This window comes from Nicotiana sylvestris, chromosome 1 (assembly GCF_000393655.2).
Source record: "Nicotiana sylvestris chromosome 1, ASM39365v2, whole genome shotgun sequence".
NCBI lineage: Eukaryota > Viridiplantae > Streptophyta > Magnoliopsida > Solanales > Solanaceae > Nicotiana > Nicotiana sylvestris.
Window position 1 is genome coordinate 68,536,062 of NC_091057.1, and position 12,866 is coordinate 68,548,927.

The window sequence follows — 12,866 nt, forward strand, 5'->3', positions numbered from 1 at the left end:
CAGGATACCCACTCCATTCTTACCCCTCAGGACACCAGAGTACCACAACTTATACCCATCCACGTTTTTCGCCCTCGATCCGACCCACCTAGTCTCCTGGACACACGCTATATTAATCTTCCTCTTCTGCAGGATTTTCGCCAACTCTATGGATTTACTCGTTAGTGAACCTATGTTCCATGACCCGATTCTCAACCTATAGGCTCCCTTGCCCCCTCTACCTCCCCTGCTACCCGACCCACCCCCTGAACCCCACCCCACACTCTGCCCCACCCGAGGACATGCCCTTATTCTATCATCCCAGACTGTAGCCACTACACCTACAACAATCTAGAGAAGACTCGCTAGTGCACAATGTACACAAATCAAACTAGAAGGAAACACGTGGTAACTAGTATCCTAGTTTAAAGGTTTAACTATTGCGAAGTAAAGTAACAGTAATTTAGCTAACACCAAAAGGGAAACAGTAAAACAGGAGGTACCAACTCCCGATAACAAAACCTGTGGCTGATTTGCTGTGCTCGATGTAGTTGTATGCTCCCGCCCACTTCCTACCACCCTTGCTGACACTCGCCCAGGTTGCTCTCCTTTGTCAGTGCTCGTGCGCCCAACTTGTCTCCAATACTCCGAGAATTCCTGAAAACACAGAAAATACCACGACCCAAAAAACCAGAAGGAGCTATCGCCGCTACCACTGGTAAGCAAAGAAGCAGAGCAAAGCGATTGCTCTTTTTCAATTGAAACAGATGCACCACTAAATGGGAGGAAAAATCAGCTAGATAAATCAAAGTAAAATCTGCAATCAGAAGGTGAAAACTCAGAGGCAAACCAACAATCACAAGCCCCAAAAATCTGTTCCGATTTCTAGCTCCCAGGAAACACTTGAAAACCAGAAACAAGCTCCCAACAATCCCAACAATTTACATATTGGTGCAGAAGTCGCAAATACGTTCATTTTACATCAATAGTCAGGAGATGGTTAAATACATTTTTTTAAATACTTAGAATATTTTATGTTTGAATATTTGATTTGAGCATAAAATATTCACCTAATAACTCACATTTTCCCCTTAACAAGCAAAAGAACCAACAAGCTTTACGGCTTGTTCGGATGATTATTACGTGTTGTTTCATAATGCATGATATATCGTATTATATTGTATTGCATTGAATCGTATTGGTTGTTGAATACAATGTTTGAATAAATATTTGTCGTTATTTCATGATGCCAACAATATGAAAAATAAACGTGTAACATTATTAAGAAAAAATAGGATACAGAATAGAATTATTATATATAAAATATAAGGATAAAATATACTTATTTGATAATAAAGAAGGGCAAGATGGGAGAAAAAAGCAAATTTGTCGTTACATAAAATAACATTTTTTGTTGTTACGTTATGACAAATTTAACGATACAATAAAATATAAGTAACATCAAAATAAAAATTGTATTTAAAGTACCAATACGATACAAATAGATAACAACCATCCAAGCAAGCAAGCTATTATGTAAAAATTTATGATATAACATGAAACGAAAAGTACAATCTTGTACAAACTTTATATCACCACATGACAAAACTGGCATAAACTGTGTCACAATTATTACATTTCTGGAAACAAGAGATACTAATGTTTTCAACTTGGGTCATTGACAAATGCCATAACCATGCATGTAGACACCTAAAAAGACTTACAAAATTCAAAGACTTATCCTCTTCCTTAAGCAAAATTAAAAAGAAGAACTAAGGAAACAGACATAAAAATACCAATTTTACTAGGAAGCCAATAAGAAGCATGGCTAGGAGAAGGAGCAGGCACTGATGTTACAGCAGGGATGGGACTGGAAGTAGGAGATGGATTTGGAGACGCCGATGATGAGGCCCGAAGAACGTTGATGTCGACTTTTTGGCCTGCTTGACAATGACCAGGTACACCACAGAGGAAAAAATGGTGGCCATGAGTTGTAATGGCAATGGAGTCATTCCCTGTTGTGTGTGTTGCAATAGGTGAAGATGCATTGCAGGACTGGTACTCAGCATGTGTCACTTGCATCACATTGTGGAATTGTGGGTTGTACTTGAATACTGTCACAAACTCTTCCTTGTTAGGAGGAGTAATTATATACAGGAAAAATAAAAGGATTTAACTTTTTATATATATATATATATATATATATATATTGCCAGAGAGCAGTACGCAGAATCTCAAAACCAATCACAGCTCTGAATTTGTCTATGTTAATTAATGACTAGTCTATTCAAGTTATATGAGTTCATTTTATAGGTGTTAGACTTCCACAATTTCCAACTTAAGTTACTCCAACAGATCAAGATGTTAGAATATATGTATTAAAGACCAGCCCGGTACACTAAGTTTCTACTAGGCATAAGGTCCGGAAGGGCCAGACCACAAAGGTCTATTGTATGCAGCTTCCCCGGACCATAAAGGTCTATTGTACCCGGTTACCTTTTCTTTTTCATGCTATAAATAGATAGTTTTGCCTTAAATTAGTTTTTAAGTAGCTTGATGATACATGTTAGAAGTTAGTGGTTGGGACTTGGTCAGTTAGTGGGGGCACTCAAATTTCAATAATGAAAGCATGGCACTGGATCACTCAAATCAATTCAATATCAACCCAAATTAAGTAGAAAAGTTATTAAACGTGGCCACTAGTAATTTTAGTCCTTGGACACTTGATATAGTACTAGTACTCTAAATTATGGGCAGACAGGAAATTTAAATAGTTGAAGAAAATAGTATTGCACCAGCAATTTCACCAAATTTGGTACCACAAGTCCATCTTCTTGAAAGGCTTGGCCAGGAGAAAGATAGAGGACGTATAGGTGTGGACCTTCAATTTACTCTTATTCAAAGCTAAATTGACTATTTGTCTGACAAAACTAATCTGTAAATACTCCCTCCCTTTCATTTTATATGAAGTAATTTGATTTGGTACGGAGTTTAAGAAAAAAGAAAAAGATTTTTGAAATTTGTGGTCTTAAAAGTTTGTGTAAAAAATTTGGGGGGGTCATGACATTTGTGTGACTATAAAAGCTTGAATGAGTAAAATGAAAGAGTTTAAAGTTGAATTATTTACAAATTTAGACTAACTAATTGAAGGAAAATTCAGGATTGAAAAATGAACACACCAGAAAAATAGGTAGATATAAGTTTATTGGGGGGTGGGGGTGGTCAAGGACATAGTGTGAACAATAAACTAAATATTTTCCTGCAACTATAAAGAAAAGGGCTATTTTTGTGCAGTGCATGTTTGTCTAAAAGTTAAAAACTTTCAGGCTAAAACAGAGTAAAAGGCTATTCTTGTGCAGTGCAAGTGTGCCCAAAGAATACATATTTTTATATAATTTAATGTGGATAGTGGCAAACAGAGGGGACTGATACCAGTTATTGGAGTTCCCTAAAGTTAGAACAAACAACTGTTTCAATTTTCTTCCAAGAATTTTACATCTCCTTTCTGTTGAAGTAAAACAAGAAAATAAACCTAGAAAATGGAGCTTTATGAATCATCCTCCATTATTTTGCAAAAAATATTATACACATGAAGCCCATGTGAAAACATTGGAACTTGAAATGGAGTCTTTTAGAACCTCCAAGAATGTAAGATTTTACAAAGGATCACAAATTTTTGGAAAAATTAAGCAAGAGTTTGATAATACCAGGAATTATGAAATCAAAGAGATCTTTTTATGTATGAATATGAACGTCAAAGAAAAAAGGGAAGAGGAAAGGGCATACCAATTGTATCACCAACTTGAAAGGTTTTATTAGCAGCCCATAGCTTGTAATCAACATTACCAATAGTTGTCCAACCAGCGGAATCTCCAACCTTATAAGTAAACCCAAAGGAGAGCTGCACAAAAGAACCTAAAATCAAGAAAAGCAAAGCCATTTTTGGTCTATTGTAAAGAACAAAAGCCATGGATATATGCTGGGATTTGGTTTTTAGAGGAGGCTGTTTTTTGGTCTGCTTTTGAGTTTCACAAGAGAAGACAACTGAAGAGTCTCATTCTGCTTTAGCAGTTATATAGTATATCTTTAGGAAAAACCAAATGGAATTTTTGAGAAATACATTTCTGCTGCTTCTGATAATGATGGACTTCTTTAATTAAAGCGCCACCACTAGGAGGCACTCCTCATGCCTTGTTAAGAATCCTAGTAATTTTAGAATATTTCTTGAAAGCAAAGTTGATACCCTAAGATTTTTTATTTTTATTTTTTAAATCAAAAGGATACTTAAAATTGTTAAATTATGGAATACCCTAAAAATTTAGTATAGTTGGCATTTGGCAGAAATATCAAAAGAAAGTGATTGACTGAATTTAGAACACTATGGTTGGAAGACTTGAAAGGAAAGGATGTTTGGGTATTGGTGGGTAGTTTGAGTCATACCACACAAGATCTCTTTCACACAAATTAAAGTATATGTTGCTTTTAGTTTAGAGGTCAGATTTAATTTGTTTTGTTTGGTGTGATATACAGATTTGCTTATAGGGTAGTGATGTCGAGATGAAGAGTAAGCCTTCAAGTTTGGTCCAAGTACAAGATACAAATATGGAACTACCTATACTTACATGGTTACACAAATGGTATGCACTTGATGAAATGATAAAGATGCGAGCAAAATAATCCGAAAACCATTTAGTAAACTTACATTTAATTGTTGGTGATAAATAACAAGTATTTATATAAATAATCGAATACCATGCAAATTGCTTCGAATACCATTATTATAAATTGAAAAAAAAGAATAGAATTATAGTAGACTTACATGTGTATAATTCAGGTCTCCACCCTTTTCTTAAGAGAGTGAGAGGGGTGGGGTTGGGTGGATGATAAGGAGAGGACACAGTCAGAATACACTTCATGTGGAATTGCTTCCATCACTGTCATTGAGCTATCCAGCTTGTTGGCTAGTTAGTAGTCCACATTTATTACCACTTTAACTTTGTTTTCAAGGTGTAAAGGAACATAAATTATGTCAAAGACTGAAGAAATAAAGACAACACAATCTAACACAACGATTCAAGATTATATTCTTACCAACCATTCAGATATATTTCTCTCTACCTCAAGCCTTCCTCCCACACCTATTTTAATTTTTTTGAAATGCAAAGTTATTAATAATTTTCTTATAATCAATTTATTTTAATAAGTCTTTTTTAATTGACAAATTAGCTAATCCATTTAATCTCTCTTGAGATATTTTTTATCTTAGGTAAGATTTTATCAATCTTGATTTTAAAATACTTCTTTATATTGAAGCAACGGTAGCAAGAGTTATTAACATTATTTTATAAGCACTATAGGCATCTGGAAAAGAATCAAATCTTTTCATTTAATTAAGTATAGCAATTAAATTATTATCTTCTAATTGTACTATTTTTCTTAATACTTTTAATTCAGAAAATAAATCGAAACCATCAATATCAGATTGATTATTATGCTTTAAGGAGCATTGAAGATTAAGGCACTATTTTTTCGAATTTTCATTATCTAGCGATCTTAGTTTTTTACCGCTAAATAGAAAATAAAAAATATTTCATATGCCTCGAATTGTTCAAATCTATTTTGAAGAGAAAAAATCGTCTTGTCTACTATGTATAAAAATTAATTAACTCTAAAAGACTCTTCGAGAGATTTTGAGAATTCATTATCAACATTCTCATCAAATTGTTTCTTCCTATATATCACATGTTTCTTAGAAAATTCAGGTTCGATATTCATTTAAATGCAATTTTCTTGACAAAAATCATAGCTATTGCAAATCTTTCTTCTCTATATTTGTTAAAGAATGAAATCAAATATTTTCACTTCACATAATTTTTCTTTTTAACTTATATATTGCCTATTAGGTATAACAAAAAATGGGCACCCATAAATGTGGGACCCAAAGCAATTGATTTACTTACTTTAGGGAAAGATCCTCACTTCTTCCCTCAAAAAAGGTAAAATTTTTACTAGTTATCCTAATTGGTCACCCCCATTTAATTTATACTCAGTTTTTATTAAAAGTTTAAATGATACCCAATATGTGTTCACTCTAGACAAAGCTGCTCCTCCTACGCCTCTTCTCCTTTTTTTTCTTTTTCTTTTTCTTCTTCTGGGTATTCAAAGGGCTTGTAGATTTGACACTTCTCTAGCAAACTTGTTGCTTCTGCAATTATATTCTACCAGATGTGTTTTTTGACTTTTTGTTTGCTTTTGTTTTGGATTTCTGTTCCAAACAATCTACAAGGTACATTTTTTTAAAATATAATTTGTTTCAGATCTGCTATGAACAATAAGACATCATGAAAGATCAGGGGCGGAGCTAGAGCACGAGCTACGAGTTTGACCGAACCCAGTAATTTTTATTTAAACTCTATATTTGTCTTAAGAAATTTATTGAATATGTATAAATAACTAATATAGAACCCACTAATTTAAACGGTCAAAAATTATAAACCCATAAATTTTAAATTTTGGCCCCGCTCATGTGAAAGACACACTTTAAGTGTCTGATGCCAAAGAAGTAGAATAGAAAGAAGTAATGAATAAATGAGGAAGAGACCGACGAATATAGGGACCAATGGGATTAATTAGCACCAAAAGTTGAATGCTTTCCCAAGGTTTCTTTCTGTGTGAAAAATTTAAAAACGTTCCATATATATAAACGACCACACTGGCGTGTCCAACTTTGGCCACATTAGTGAAAATACATAAATGATCCTCTAACTAATTAGCCTACATTTTTTTCTCCAAGACCCAAAATTAAATTTTAAGTCTTGAAGTATGCAAAAATTAAATGTTGGGAGATGAAGAGTCTTGTGTATTTTCTTTGTATTTATGTATATTTTATACAAATTATACATTTTTTAATTTTTAACAAATTATTGTATTTTCTTAAAATCAAATACGGTATACGATTTTGTATACTTCCTCCTTACCAAACCCTAAACCAGCTGACACTTTCCTCCTTGCCTATCCATAAACCAGCGGAGACTTTCTCCTTCTCTAAAAATGGATTCAAACCAAGAAAATTTGGTGGTGCAACAAAATATGAATCCAAATAAACATAACACAAATACAACAACCATGAATATCAACCAAGATAATAGGTTTGATCGAGTTAGGGACGAGTTGTACAGATCTTTAGGGATGACATCGGACGATAGTTTGTTGAATGAATACGAATGGGTCGATGTTGATTCTCACGGCAGTTTCAACAATGTTGTGCACTTAGATGATGATGATGATGAAGCCGATGCTGCTGTGCACTTAGATGATGATAATTAAGCCAATGGAGAATATCACAGAGAAGCTAACGATGATAAGGAGCAGGTTTTAAGAAATGAGTTAGAGTTATGTGATGTTGATCGGGAAATGGAGAATGAATTCACTAAAGAGGATGTGGTTAGGTCCAATCTCTAGAATGCGATTTAGAGATAAAGATACTTTGTTTGCATTCTACAAAGAACATGCACGACTGAGAGGATTCTCCGTCATCAAAAGAAATTCCAACAAGAAGCGTGGTGACACTGTCGGGTATATAACCTACTGTTGTGATAGGACTAGGATTCGCAAAATCAAGTTTACCACTAAGAGTAACAATTGTAAAGCTAGACTAGCTGCTATTTTGGATGATTCTGGTTGTTGGCGCGTCTCTAAGGTCGTTCACGATCACAATCATGATTTGCTCCCATCCGTATCGCGCCTGATGGCTGGACATAGGCCTATTTGTGATTCTTTGAAGAGGGATCTTGTAGCTCACGATCGATCTGGCATTAGACCCTCCAAGAATATTAGATTTGCTAAGGTTCAACGCGGTGGACCGCAAAATTTGGGTTGCACTCCAAAGGATTGTAGAAATTATATTTTGAAGAGTAGGAATTTTGAAATGCAAGAAGGGGATGCACAGTCGCTGCTCACTTTTTTCATGAAATCCAGGTAAAGGATAGAGAGTTTTTCTATTCAATCGACGTTGATAATATTGGTAGGCTGTGAAATGTGGTATGGGTGCATTCACACTGTAAGGCATCGTATAAGCAATTCCATGATGCGATATGCTTTGATACAACGTACCTTGTGAATCGATATAATATGCCATATGCTTCATTTGTTGGCATCAATCACCATAGACAGTCCATCTTACTAGTATATGCTCTCATGTCTCATGAAGATTTTGATAGTTACAAATTAGTTTTTAGAACTTGTCTTGATGCCATGGGAAATGTTCATCCAGATGCGATCATACCTAATCAGTGTCAGAGCATTAAGGTAGCCATTGCTGAAGTGATGCCAAATACAATACATAGGTATCGTATTTGGCATATATTCTCAAAGTTTCCTGTTTACTTAAGTGGTGTTCGTCCTTCTAAAATTGCAGATGTAGAATTTAAATCCATGGTCCTTGACAACATTACTGTTGAAGTTTTTGAGAGAAAATGCACAGAATATATTGCAAGGTATAATTTGCATACAAGGAATTGGTTCATCAAGCTTTACTTTGAGAAGGAAAAATAGGTTCCTGTGTACCTTGATGTGTATTTTTGGGGTGGTATGCTATCTACGCAAAGAAGTGAGGGGATGCATGCGTTCTTTGATGGATATATTACCCATCAAAGCACTTTTGGATGTTTGTTCACCAGTATGAGTTAGCTATAAGCGCTAAGCATGAGAAAGAGTTGGAAGCATAATACAGGTCAAATGGCTTTCAAATTGTGTGCGAGTCAATGTTCAAGTGGGACCAACAAGCAATTCAGTGTTATACGCGTACAATGTATGAATTTTTCAAGACACAGCTAAGGAAATTGTATCATTGTGAAGTCAGTAGCCCCGACGATCATCAAGTTGTCCCCGATATTGAGAAATTCATTGTTAGTGATTATTCAGTTATAACAAAAAATGATGGAAATCCAGTTGAGTACACTGTTGAATATATACCTATCGGCAAATATTTTAGTTGCAGCTGCAAATGGTTCGAGTCTAGAGGGATACTTTGTTGCCATATACTCAAGATCTTGTCGCACAAGAAGATTGATAAAATTGATGAAAGGTATATACTGACAAGGTGGAGAAGCGATGTTATTAAGCCACACTTGAATCGGATCCATCAAGTTGGTTACCCAACCATGACGCCTGAGTATAAAACATACAGGAGCATGTTGAAGTATTTTGACATGGCTTGTGATATAACACTGGGCACTAGCGTGAAGATTCAATATGTTAAGCATAATTTGAAAAAGATGGTGCATGATCTTCAAAACTGGGACGACGAAATGATCGTGCCAAACCAAGACCAGGATGACTCAGATGAAACTGAAGGCACAACTCTACGAGATCCCCAGTACACTAATTCACGTGGCAGACCGCGTTTGAATCAATATAGAGGAAGAATTGAATACTACTTTACAAGTTCACAGCCGCGTGGTGTATTTGGAGCTAGTAATGGTGCAAGAATTGGTGTTAGAGGGGGTGGAGGGGGTGGTAGGGGTGGTGGCAGGGTTGGTGTCTATCATGGTGGTAGAGGTGGTGGACGTAGAGGTAGGGGTAATGGGCAAGGCAGAGGTACAAACGTTGATTATGATGGTTCCCTAGGCGTGAATGAGGTATAATTTTGCGACTACATTTGATTTATTACTTAAACATATCATGTTTTCTTATAGTATTTGTTTGATTTTAATTGCAGCAAATTGACGCTACACAATCACAATCAAGCTTGTTTGATCTCAATGCCGAACCAGACATGGAAATATAATAAAGAATATTGCTGATACATGGAGTTCTCAATTGGCCTAATTGCATTGTAGTTTTTGTTTTGGTGTAGAACTTTTTGATTTTGAAGAAATTTTGCTTGTTTTATATAAACTTTGGTGTTTAATTATTTATGAAACTTAAACATATCAATTTTTTTCTTATAGTGTTTGTAATGGCATATTAGCTACTACACGATTTTGGATTAGTTACGTTGTATTCTAACAAAGACAGGTATTTGTAATATTAAATGCTAATACTGGAGTTGTGGATAATTTAGCTTAATATAATTGTCTTCATATAGATGACTAGAGAATACAATAAGGACAAAGCGTAGCTATCTTCATAGCTAATATTGAATCCAACCAGAAATGCCCATAGACCCGCTGGTTGATCAAATCTCCAATTTCTTTCCCGTTCATACTCGCACACGCAGGTTTGAATCCTCGCTTTAATATTGTTCTTTCCCTTTTGTTTTAATCCGAAGAGTCTAGAGGTGGTTGAATTGTATTTAATATTTTGGTCTCCAATACTTTGATTCATTAATTAATACAATTTTTCGTTATTCGTGATGACTTTTCCAATTCTCTATGACCAAATTGTATTAAGATTGTCAAGAGTTTTTTTTAAATTTTTTTCTGGGTTCTATTACATCTGAAAGAAGATGAGGAGGTGTAATTTCCAGTCCTCTTCCCAGTAGTTTAGGTTTTAGTCGTATTTTGAGGAGGTTTTAGTCATTTAAATTTTAGTCGTTTAGGAAAATATATAAAATAATTTTCATAAACATGAAAAAACTATAACAAGCAAAAATCACAGACGATAATTCCACTATCCTTTAATAAGTATAACAATAATACAAGGAAAAAAAACAGATAAAAGTATAAGAAAATCATATTAATCCATAAATATTTTAATGACAAGGGTTGAACACAGGCGTACATGAAAAACCTAAGCATTAGATGTTCCTATTCTTGCACTTCAACAACGAATATCACTGCACTTGATGTAGCCTCTATAAGTTCAAAAAAAAGAACACTCCATTTCTTTAACTTATTGTCTACAACAAATTGTTTCCACACGTTAACGAGTATTCTTCGAACAACACCTGATAGAATCACATTCCACTCCTTCCCGTTACATCGTAGTAATGTCTTAGCCATACTAGGAGGAATATATTGACAGATTTTCTTTGAAAGGTACTGCACAAACGTAATGGAAAAATAGGGTAAAAATCATATAATGTTAACTAAAAAAATAAAAAAATAAATTTACCATATAATCGCGCTTGATGTACGATCTGGGCAATTTCATCCTAAACCATAGATAGAATTCTTCTTCTTCAATTCACCCGTTAGCATTCATATGAAACGTTTCTTCCATAGCAAATATAGATATATATATATATATATATATATATATATATATATATATATATATATATATATATATATATATATATATATAGAGAGAGAGAGAGAGAGAGAGAGAGAGAGAGACAAAAAACGTTTCCCCTCCCTCCAATCGTTACTTTAAGAGTCCCTTTGTTTCCCTTCAAATATTTTATAGAAAATTTTAGTCACTCACAAACTAAATTTCAAACGATTAGTTTCATATGGACCAGTTCAAACGATTAGTTTCATATGGACCCTTCCATTTCTGGCTCTTGAAATTTTGGCCTTTAATGAACATAGAAGATTAAACGAAGTAGGATTGTAAAGATGAATGAGAGGACTGATCGAGTACTTGCATTGAATTGTTATGCAACTCCTTAAATTCTCCTTACTTACCGCATTAATTCAGTGGTTGAATTCCCATTAAATCAATTCATGTACATGGAATTGGTTCAAAAAACATAAGGAGAACATTGTTTACATGAGGTGTAAAAAATGTCATGTAATATGATTTGTAAACCCATATGATTTTAGTATAATATGATGAACCAATAATTAAGAGCAAAAAATGAAATTATAACTCTGCTACTACGTATATATAGACGTTCAATATAACTATATAGTTGACCGTAATGTTAAAAAATTATGTATCGACTACTAAATTATATATATATATATATATAATTCATATATATACATGTAATAGTTATATATATAATTCACTTGCTTTAAGGTTAATTTCATTATATATATATATAATGAAATTAACCTTAAAGCAAGTGAATTATATATATGATGACCCAAATGGTCATCACTTGTTTTTAAATTGAATTCTATGTTTCGAGGCATTAAAAATCTTTTTTAGCATCACCTCGATTTGCGTGCACAGTTCGGGCACGTAGCCGGAAAGCTTATATGTGAAAATCTGTGAAAAGATAAATTTTGACTATAAAATGAATTAATTTGACTTCGGTCAATGTTTTGGGTAAACGGACCCAGAACTATGATTTGACGGTCCCGGAGGGTCCGTAGGAAAATATGGGACTTGGGCGTATGCCCGGAATCGAATTCCGAGGTCCCAAGCCCGAGAATTGAATTTTTTTAAAAAATTGTTTTCTGAAATTATTTAAAGGATTTGGAAATGAATTTTGATTAGAACATGTTGGTATCGGGCCTGTATTTTGGTTTCCTGAGGTTTTACCTTCGGACTTGCCGGGTATGCCACCCATAGGGATATTGAATTTTGCATTGATTTGGCTCTGGGCACTCTGCCCATTTCTATCTAGTCGTATCGTATGGCCCCGCCTAAGTTGAAAGAGTTGAAGGAGCAGTTGCAAGACTTGCTTAAGAAGGGTTTCATTAGGCCGAGCGTTTCGCCTTGGGGTGCGCCAGTGTTGTTTATTAAGAAGAAGGATAGATCAATGAGAATGTGTATTGATTACCAGCAGTTGAAGAAGGTTACGATCAAGAATAAGTATCCATTGACGAGGATTGATGATTTGTTTGATCAACTTCAGGGTGACAAGGTATTTTCGAAGATTGACTTGAGATTTGGCTGCCATCAGTTGAGGATTAGGGCATCTGATGTCCCTAAGATAGCTTTTCGCACTCGGTACGGGCACTATGAGTTCTTGGTGATGTCATTAGGGTTGACGAATGCCCTAGCAACATTTATGGATTTGATGAACCGAGTGTTGATGACTTACTTAGATT

General features: G+C 34.6%; 3 protein-coding genes across 3 annotated transcripts; 2 read left to right on the forward strand and 1 right to left on the reverse strand.

Annotated features, from left to right (window-relative positions):
- Positions 1-1,511: 1,511 nt before the first annotated feature.
- LOC104217175 (mavicyanin) lies at positions 1,512-4,361 on the reverse strand. Its single transcript, XM_009767339.2, has 2 exons — positions 3,766-4,361; positions 1,512-2,093 (listed from the first exon to the last, which is right to left on the reverse strand). Exons 1-2 carry the CDS (start codon positions 3,947-3,949, stop codon positions 1,729-1,731), a joined length of 549 nt encoding a protein of 182 aa, XP_009765641.1. The 5' UTR covers positions 3,950-4,361; the 3' UTR covers positions 1,512-1,728.
- Positions 4,362-7,441: 3,080 nt separating this feature from the next.
- Positions 7,442-7,960, forward strand: LOC138871003 (protein FAR1-RELATED SEQUENCE 5-like). Its single transcript, XM_070148851.1, has one exon. It carries the CDS (start codon positions 7,442-7,444, stop codon positions 7,958-7,960), a length of 519 nt encoding a protein of 172 aa, XP_070004952.1.
- Positions 7,961-8,109: 149 nt separating this feature from the next.
- On the forward strand, positions 8,110-8,532 carry LOC138871008 (protein FAR-RED IMPAIRED RESPONSE 1-like). The gene has a single exon (XM_070148856.1). It carries the CDS (start codon positions 8,110-8,112, stop codon positions 8,530-8,532), a length of 423 nt encoding a protein of 140 aa, XP_070004957.1.
- The last annotated feature ends 4,334 nt before the right edge of the window (positions 8,533-12,866 follow it).